The following is a 9,665-nucleotide window of genomic DNA, read 5'->3' on the forward strand; positions in this document are numbered from 1 at the left end:
GCTATTGCAGCTAGGCACAATACGAGGTGCAAGCTGAAGGTGGTGGAGGCGAACGCGCTTAAATCTAGCCATGATGGCCAGATCGTTGAAAGCTTCTATGAAAACGTGGAGTCGGCAATGAACAAAGTAAAATCACTGTACGCTTTACTTCAATGCGAAGGTAGGCAAGAAGCACGCTGGCGGCCAGGTGGTTCTAGGAGTGGCATGAGATACTTATTATTAGAGTTCCGGCCGGGCTCTAATAATTATGTCCGCGGTCGTCTCCTGGTCGACCTCTACATTACTACAATGTTACAACCGAAAAAAGAGCAAAGTATCTTTTTGATAGCAGAACAAATTTTGCTATAATTTTCGACTGCGTCGCCACTGCCTAAAGTATTAATCCTCACGAGGCGTCTACTGAGTAGGATATTTAATGCAGCTGCTTGTAATGATAAGTGCCGGTTGGAGCATTATCAAGTAAACAAATTATCGTTTAAAGAAACCAAAGAAAAATAAGAGTTTCAAAAATAAATGCGAAAGTCTTTTAAATGCGATCCGTCAATAATCTGAGTGTTGTCTTTGTTGAAAGAGTCCAACGTTAAAATTAAGATATAATGGCTTCGGTTTTTACGAAATCTGAACACGCTACGTACACGAAGCGTATCTAACAGTAATGCTTCTTGAATGCCTGGCCTGAGTGCTCATAATTGGTACAAAGCCCCAGAGAGAGTGGAAGCGCCCCTTTAGGTGAGCTATTGCAGCAGAATAATCCATTAAGCCTATTCGTAATCGACCGCTTAAAGCTCTGATATTAGAGGAAGCATCTAATAAATCGAAGTTCGCCGATTCGGGATTCCTTTTCCTAATTATTGTATGCTGACATCTGTTACCTTAATTGAGGAGAATTTTATCGGAAAACATTAGCAGGCTGCCAAAAAAAGCGTTTTTTGTTTTTGGTTTTTATCTAAGTTCCATCTTTCAATTTTACCTTCAGTCATATGAAATCATTGCAGAGGAAAATGACGGTGAAAGTACACAAAGCGCAAATAATAACCAAAATTCCGCTTCTCCCTCATCTCTATTCTCCACAGACCTGCCTGCTATTTTTTATCAGCACCGTCGGTAGCCATGTACTTAGAAGAAACTGAAAAACGCACTGAAACACTTACGGGACCTCAGGCATGCAGTTTCAGAAAAGACGAAGGGTCGGACAGCTCGCGCTTGGGCAGTGCTGAAAAATTGGGTTCGGCTCGCGACGAACACCCAACACAAGCCTGTTTAGTCATTGCGGAACCTCCCAACTACTTTACACAGTTCGTCGGGAGGACCATCTCGGAAAGTTCTATATAGTTGGCAGACGCCACCTGCTGGAGAATGTTAACACGCGAGCGTTAGTCATGACCCAGGCCATATAAAGTGCCGTTTCGGGCTTAATTTGAGGAATTTGCCTAACTTGAATAATGTGGCACATGGCTGAAATCCTGGTTTCCAAAGCAGGACAGTACGCCCGATAAAAAGCGCTGGAGTTCGAAAACATCCCCACTGCGGTCCGCGGACCTCTACAATTCGACGTGATCTATATGGTGGTGGGTGACAGCTGCCGCGGAACTCGAACTCCGTCGTATGATAGGTCGACTCGGGGAGCCGATGTGATTCGTAGAATCTATCTTCTCTGAGCGGCTTCTTCAGACGAGCGCAACGGACACATTGCTGTTTCGAAATGAGTACACTTTTTTAGTACCTGCGTAGATAACGAGATACCTGGTAATGTCGGTGTACCAGATCTAAGCGAGCATCGCGAAGTAGGCTGCAAACCGCCGCGGTGGCTCAGTGGTTACGGCGCTCGGGTGCTGACCCGAAAGACGCGGGTTAGATCCCGGCCGCTGCGGTCTAATTTCGATGGAGGCGAAATTCTAGAGGCGCGTGTACTAAACTATGTCAGGGCACACTAACCAAGTCCAGGTGGTCGAAAGTTCCGGAGCCCTTCACTACGGCGTCCCTCATAGCCTGAGTCGCTTTGGGACGTTAAACCGCCATAAACGAAACCAAACTGAATTAGGCTACATGAAGCATTCAGTAATGTGGACAAACGTTCACGGCGAGGGGCGCACTTTCTTAATTACAGTATCAAGAAAGAACAGTAGCGGTGGGTCGCTCCAGTTTAAAATTTTCAATTAGTTAATACAGAAAATAGTGCTTGTTTTCCGCCTTCTAGAGCAAGAAATAGCGTGAAATAGAGCAATAAATAGAGCTGCGTTCTCTCCACTAAGTTTCCTCTGCCTTCTCTTTCTGCGCCAGAAGACATTTACCCGGGCGCCAGTGTTCCCTTGGTCCTCTTTTTACAAGAACTTGAAGCTATATTACATACACCTGCAACACTCACTGTAGACATTAGATCCACCACGGCCCCAACAGACCACCTTATACACTCACGCACTGCGAGCTATACGGCTTAACACATTTATCACGTCAGGCCGACTGCTACAGTACCGTTTTCACTCCCCCTCCTCGGGCACTTATTTTCTCAGCCGCTATTCAAACGTGAAACCTTTCATTTTATTGCGTAAGCAATACTGCGCCAGGTTTCCAGCCGTCGCGTAGCTCCCGGCATTGACCTTGAATAGCGTTGCTTTAGCCTCGGTCCTCCAGATGGCAGCGCCGTCGGCGTGCCGCGCGGCAGCAGCGCCGAGCAGTTTGCTCTGTTAAAAAAAAAACTGCCGAGGTTGGGAATCGACCATGCCCTTTAGCATTTAAAGCCCAGACGCTACCACTCCACCACGAAGGCTCAGGGTTTGATCATGAATAAAAGACCCATGCTGGAATGCATGGGTCTCATGAATAGAATTAAACAAGTAAAAAAAAAACAGAAAATAAGACCTAAATAAATAAGAAAATAGGAATTAAATGAATAAAACATACGAAAAGAAACAAAAATTAAAAAGAAAAAGAAAACAAACAAAAAGTAAAAATGCCATAAACACAAAACAAAATATTAAATAGAAAAACAAACAGTGCACCAGGAAACGCTCTCGCCTTGCAACGATGGCATTCGAATGATATCGGTTAAACAATTAGCCTAATTTCTATTCAGGCCACACAAAAAAAAGGTGGCAGTGGTTTAGCTCTGGTTAAGCAGGGTAAATTGCATAAGCAGTGCTGCGCGCGTTCTTCCGGCGATTCTTCGGCGCGTTGCCTTCGCCTGGTAGCATTGCGGCGTTCCTGAGCAGTCAGGTGTTGAGATTCCTCGGTGACCGATGACGTGGGACCACTCTGCGAGGTAGAACGCTGTCGCCGAGCGGCATCTTTAGCAGGACGCTTTGCAAGACGTTCTTCACGGTGTTCTGGCGTCTCTTGTGCACGTTGTCGTTGTCATTTCTCCTTAGAGGACTGCATCGGAAAACATTCACGCCAGGGCAAGCGCGCATTTGTAGACACTTAACAGCGTGGGAGCATGGGATCCGCCATATTTGGACGCGTGACCATGCCGCCACACTGCCAGGGAGTCCACAGAACACAACTGAACACGACTACGTTAACAGCCTATGCTATGAAGTTGTATTCTTTAAAGCTTGCAGTTTTTGAGAGCTTGGCTGTGCTGGAGTTTGCTTTGAGATACGAAAATCTGAAAATCTTGGCTGGGCTGAATGTTGTTTTGAAACGAAAATAGTTTGTGCAAATGAGTGTTAAAGCTACCAAGAAATACAAGTAGGAGGTGCCTAAGTGTTAAACATTCAATTCGCATCGCGTCTACATGACACAAGCATGGCACACAAGTGCTTGGATCGCTGGACGCAAGATATACCCAGAATTTTTTTTTTTTCACTGAATCCAAATTGGCGCATTAAGTGGTGTTTTTTACTGCACTACGTGAGCCCAAATACAGACTCTTTGCACAATAACGTTCAATGTACTTGGCACTACTCACAGATAATCATGTTCATGCCATCACTTCGTGATGCTAGTATCTCAATAGACTCAACGACTTCTATCTATTACAACACCTCTTGCAATCGGCATGCCTACATCACGTTTCTTCCATTGTTCCCTGGGGAATAAAAGGCAGCCTTTCTAACGGAAGCTTCACAAACGGTCCTCCAGCCGCAGCTCGACATGAAGGTCCTCATCTTCCTGGCTCTCGTCAGCACCGCTTTAGGTGAGTTCCATTTCAACTCCCTGCTTGTGAGAGGTGAGATTATTTATGCTTCACAGAAACGTTCTACCCCTGCATCAATTTTGCTTATGTATTCGTAGCAACAAAAAATTTGTTTCAAGACTAATGAAGGTGCTCCGTCCATTTCATCAATTTCGTCCTTCCGACCTCGTTCTGACGCGTTCATTGAAGAGGAATTGTGGAAAATTGCATTTGTACTGGAGAGGTGGAATATATTAAAATAGCTGCAATAATGGGTAGACTTGTGACTGTCCAGTTAATTTTGAAAGTTTGCGAATGTAATACCAAGGTTTCCTAAATAGTTCGGTACATAGGTAAGAAGCCCGGTACTTGGTGAGTGGGTTTCAAAACTGGCAAAAGTTTGAATATCGCTTGAGACGCTAAACCGGGTTCAGTTTTCTTGCAAAAACCTGTACTGCCGTTTTTTGAGGGTGTTCTTGCACAAGTGATGCTGAAAAATAATTATCTAAAAGCAAGAAAAAACTATTCTTATCTTTAATGCATGCAACAAGTGGCGCCGTCAAGCTTTCTGGCTTGCGAACAACGCAAGAGGCAGGCTTCTGTCGCATTTATGGGACAGCCTTCAATTCTAGTATTCACAGTTAGGTTGCGTAAAAGTGAACTATCTAGCGCATATTCTGGCCATAGATTTTATCAAAAGTTTAAAGATGCAGGAGTATGACGATACAGGCACGTTGGTCAACAATCGTAACCAGGTCGTTGATAACGTGAAAAAAATGATATATTACGTACAGGCTTCCTGGGGACACAGTGCACCGGAGGAAGCTGGGAGGGGAGAAGACGGCTACCTGACGGCCTACGCAAGCTGTGTTCCCGTTTTAGATAACAGCGTAATCGTTGAACTAATGCCGAAAAACCACCTGCAGGTTTCAGTTTCAAAATGCTTTTGTGGACACTCTTGTCAAGCACTTTGGGTGAACCAATCTAAAACACGTAATTGTGTGCGAATTGCTTTTTCCGTAACTAAATGAGTGTAACTGCAGAAATTATTTAATTAACCGCCTAAAATGTTTACGGAAAGTCTTGCACCCGGAGGAGAATGCTGATGGTGTCAAAATGTTAAACAATATTTACCTGTAACACATTGCCAAAAGTTGCAACGAGAACTGGGTACGCTATTTAAATGGTAATTGCTGACATTTACAGTCAACTTTCGTTGAAAAGAAGAAATCACGTTTGTTATCTAATGAGGCGCTGCAAATTGCAATGCAGCGCTGCAAAACAACGTCAAAATGCATTTGGCACGCTAATATTAACTAAACAAAACATGCATACCAGCAGTTGTGCATGGTTACGTCTTTGAACCTTTGCCCTTCAAATATACTCTATTTGTTCAATGTAACCATGGAACGCTGAGTAATTCTGAGCCGTACAGTGGACTGATTACGCCACCCCTTGAAAACAAAAGATCACAAAGTCTGGGGACGAGGATTTTCCTTGTTTTGCAAAGAGTTAGAACGTACGGTGCAACTTAATGTCTAAACGGCATGAACCCGGTTTCTTTGTTACCCTTGAAAAGAGTGTATGCTCACAAAAATGAGTAAAGCCATTCCATTGAAACTTCCGTAAAGAGTACAGGAGTAACGGCACCAGAATCCAAGATACTGCTCAGGTTGGGGATATCACTACAATGCCGCATGCACTACATTGATATAGAACAACCATTTCTCCTCGTTCCAGCGGCGGCTAATTTGAACCGGAAATGCACTGTGAAGCCTAAGCCTGGGCACTGCGTTGGATACACGGAGAGATGGTGGTTCAACCCCGAGACTGAAGAATGCGAAATGTTCGTCTACACTGGCTGCGGAGGCAACGAGAACAACTACGTGAACCAGTCGAAGTGCGAAGAGTCCTGCAAACCGCAGCCAGGTAATCGTTCACAATCAGCATATCTAAATGTAGCGCTCGCGTTTCAGATAGAAAAATGCGAATTATTTCTTTTACATCCGAATTTAAATAAATACACAGCAGAGGAAATAGTTGCGTGCGAAGCAAAAAGAATAAATGACGAAGGAAAACGTTATGTCCTTTTTAAGGCGACAGTTGATTTGTTGTTATGTCAACCTAGAACTAAATCTTCGTTCTCCATCTTTTACAGCAACGGCAAAGCCCATTGAGGAGGGTCCTGGTGAGTAGCCACTATATCGCATAAACTGGAATATTGTATCGATTCATTCCTATCGCCAACTATCAAGATTAGCGAAAAAGCCTTGAACTCAGGCACAATACATCAACTTCAGTTAACATCCAACTCAAGATCACTGACACAAAGTGGATGTTGATATACAAGCAATACTGATACTTCGACATGAAATACCTCATCCTTCCCTTTTCCAAACTCTTCCTTCGCAGCCCCCGTGGAGTCCAAGTGGTGCCACCTGCCGGCGGATTCCGGACCCTGCGTGGCGCGTATGCCCCGATTTTACTACGACCGAGAGGCCGGCACCTGCCGTCCCTTTGTTTACGGCGGCTGCTTCAGCAACGGAAACAACTTCAAGACCTTCGAGCGCTGCATGGAAGTTTGTAGCACTAAAGCCGCTAGAGCATGAGCACTGTTCGCTTCGGAAAACAGATGTTTTTCCTTCTTATGTGGCTACAGGCTTAAACAAAGAATGATAAAAAAGAACAGAAGCTTCTTCTGTTCCTATCTCTGTTGGTATTCCGCTTTAGACCTTTAGAATTCTCGCAAAAAATAGAAAAGACCAATAAACTGTATGCAGTACAATGAACAGTGTCAGTCCCATTATATCAATCGACACTTCTCGGGAAGGCTTCAAACAATATTGAGAGCACTGAATACTTAACACCTCGATTTACACATGCGGGCGTACAGATACAACAAGTATTGACGGCATGACACATTCAGCCACGACTGGTTTTTCCCCGTATTTTCTTCTGTACGGACGCGAGCCTTCCTCCATCATGGACACCATACTCCTTTACCGCCCCGATTAGTCCGAATTTACAACCGTCTCTCAGGCCGCTGCGCATGCCGAAGAATGCCGTCACCTCGCCCGTTCCTTTACTTCTCACGACCAGTACCGTCAGAAAATTTGATTGGAAGAAAATAGCGCCAGAGCATGCAAAGCACGAAAAGACAAGGCGATATATTTTCTTCCAATCAAGTATGCACCAACTCGCCCAAGAAGAAGTGTTAATACCGTCAGAAAAGCGCCCGCGCCGCTTCCCCCGGTCTGCCGCCGTCTTATGTTCCTGACTCCTTGGTTTGGCTTTGGGTGCCCTCCTCCAGCTCGGGGCAGTCTACAAAACTGCTGAGAAAATACCAAGGCCCCTATCGCGTTGTTCTACAGACCTCCCCAGTTAACTATCTGATCGAGCGGCGTCAATGGAGCAAAATTCCTCAGTGGAGTCGCCATGCTCTCGCAATACATCAATAGCTGACAATAAGATAGTAATGTCTGCAGCAAACAAGAAAAGCTCGCTCCAAAGGTGCGGGTTATGGAACAAATCACATAGGCAAGCGTGGAATCCATAAGCCATGAAACCGCGTTTATTACGTTTATTATTGGCGACTAAATATGAACGTAGCGGAGGCGTTTCCTTAGCACCGTATGCTAATGAGTGGGTGTGTCGATAGAAAAGAAGAAATCATTAATGAACTCCGTAACAGAGCTCCTGATAAGGTTGTGCTTTCGCATTCAAAGCACGTAAGCAATCTTTAGTCAGCGCTGTGTGTGTCTTTTATAATATAATATAATATAATATAATATAATATAATATAATAATAATAATAATAATAATAATAATAATAATAATAATAATAATAATAATAATAATAATAATAATAATAATAATAGTTTATTTTTCCTCTTTTACAAAGGAAAGGAGCAGCCGCGAAAAAGCTGCTTCAGAGAGCAGCTTTTGGCATAGACCGTGCAAAAAGGAGTAATGAAGTCAGAGCATGCAAACGAAAGTTACTCCACTCTGAAAATTCAAAATGAAAAACTCAGATGAATACGCATTTCAATCGCACATATCACGCACCCGGTACCTAAACTGAGTGCTACCAAACAGAACCGCGCCTAGCGCACACATAGCGGAAGCGTGTATAGCGTGCATGCAATTCTTGCTTTGTCGGGCTGTAGACAACCGCGCATTTTGGTGGCGTCTTCCTCCTGTGTACGTGGTTCCGTAGTCAGGGCAGGGGTGACTAACAACAAAGGATGCTCCCCGATGTTTGTTTTTTACTCGGAATGGGAGGCAGTAACCTCCCCCCCCCCCCCCCCCCCCCAAACTCGACTCCCGTCTCCTGTCCGGCTTTTCTGTTCGCAATTCTGGGCAGGGTGTGAAACTGGATTTTTTTCGCTGCCGTCTTGGTGTAGTTTAGCCAACATTTTTTGAACAGAGCTGGCCGCAAAGAAGGCTTGAAGGAGAATGGAAGGTGTAGCCCCTAGCGTTATTCTTGTTAATTTTTGTTCGGTTACACAGCTTCTTTGCAGTTTTTGTGGCATCCGAAAAAAAGGTTTCAGTACTAAGAGGAATAATATTTCAGATCCATTTTGCAAGTATAAAGGAACAACATGTAAAGTGGACGCCGAACAAATAAGAAATCAGCGCCCAATCTAGGTGCCACTTCATCTCCGCTGCCGCAAATGGCCGCCGCATGGCGGCACCATCGGCTCAAAACAAACATTTTTGTCGAAGATTAAAATATCAAATATTACCATTTCGGCAATCTGAGAGCGCGTTCTGGACTCACAATGTCGCTTACGCTGCAAATAAAGATTAATGACCTTATGCTTTATCTACGTCGCAGGGCACCTTTAAGTGCCTTTTGTACATTTTTATGATAAGGATTTTAGCCGCATCACACATTATTGACAAGTTGTTAGATACAAGACAATGTCGAGGATGCAATTAATTTCCCCTCCTTGATAGAATATGTTTGTGTATGTATATATGTACAGCCTTTGTCAAAAGTTTGGAGCCCAGGGGGTTTTCTTTTCAACCACGCTGTGTCGCTCTTAATGAATCTCTAGCGCTCCAAATTTCCTGAACGTGAGAAGATTTCTGGTACTGCCTCCTGCAATAGGTAGGACTTCCACGAATGCTCCTGGAGTCCCAATATAAAGCTTAGAAGTGAACCCCCTGGGCTCTAAACTTTTGACAAAGACTGTACGTTTATGTTTGTTTGTGTATTTATGTGTGTAAGGTTGATAGATTATTCCGTTGCCTTGTCGTTGACTCAGGCAGAATTGTAGAGACACTAAATGCCGAGGAGCCGCCGCGGTGGCTCAGTGGCTATGGTGCTCGGCTGCTGGCCCGAAAGACGCGGGTTCGATCCCGGCCGCGGCGGTTGAATTTCTTTGGAGGAGAAATTCGAGGCCCGTGTACTGTGCGATGTCAGTGCACGTTAAAGAACCCCATGGGGTCGAAATTTCCGGAGCCCTCCACTACGGCGTCTCTCATAGCCTCAGTCGCTTTGGGACGTTAAACCCCATAAACCAAACCAAACCAAATGCCGAGGGGT

General features: G+C 44.5%; 1 protein-coding gene across 1 annotated transcript; it reads left to right on the forward strand.

Annotated features, from left to right (window-relative positions):
* The first annotated feature begins 4,090 nt into the window (after positions 1 to 4,090).
* Positions 4,091 to 6,723, forward strand: LOC149334380 (kunitz-type serine protease inhibitor A-like). The gene is made up of 4 exons (XM_089557908.1): positions 4,091 to 4,135; positions 5,855 to 6,043; positions 6,273 to 6,302; positions 6,527 to 6,723. The coding sequence occupies exons 1-4, from the start codon at positions 4,093 to 4,095 to the stop codon at positions 6,721 to 6,723; spliced, it is 459 nt and encodes a 152-aa protein (XP_089414034.1). The 5' UTR covers positions 4,091 to 4,092.
* The last annotated feature ends 2,942 nt before the right edge of the window (positions 6,724 to 9,665 follow it).

The sequence above is a fragment of the Amblyomma mixtum genome, chromosome 8 (genome assembly GCF_055824585.1).
Source record: "Amblyomma mixtum isolate Tamu chromosome 8, ASM5582458v1, whole genome shotgun sequence".
Lineage (NCBI taxonomy): Eukaryota > Metazoa > Arthropoda > Arachnida > Ixodida > Ixodidae > Amblyomma > Amblyomma mixtum.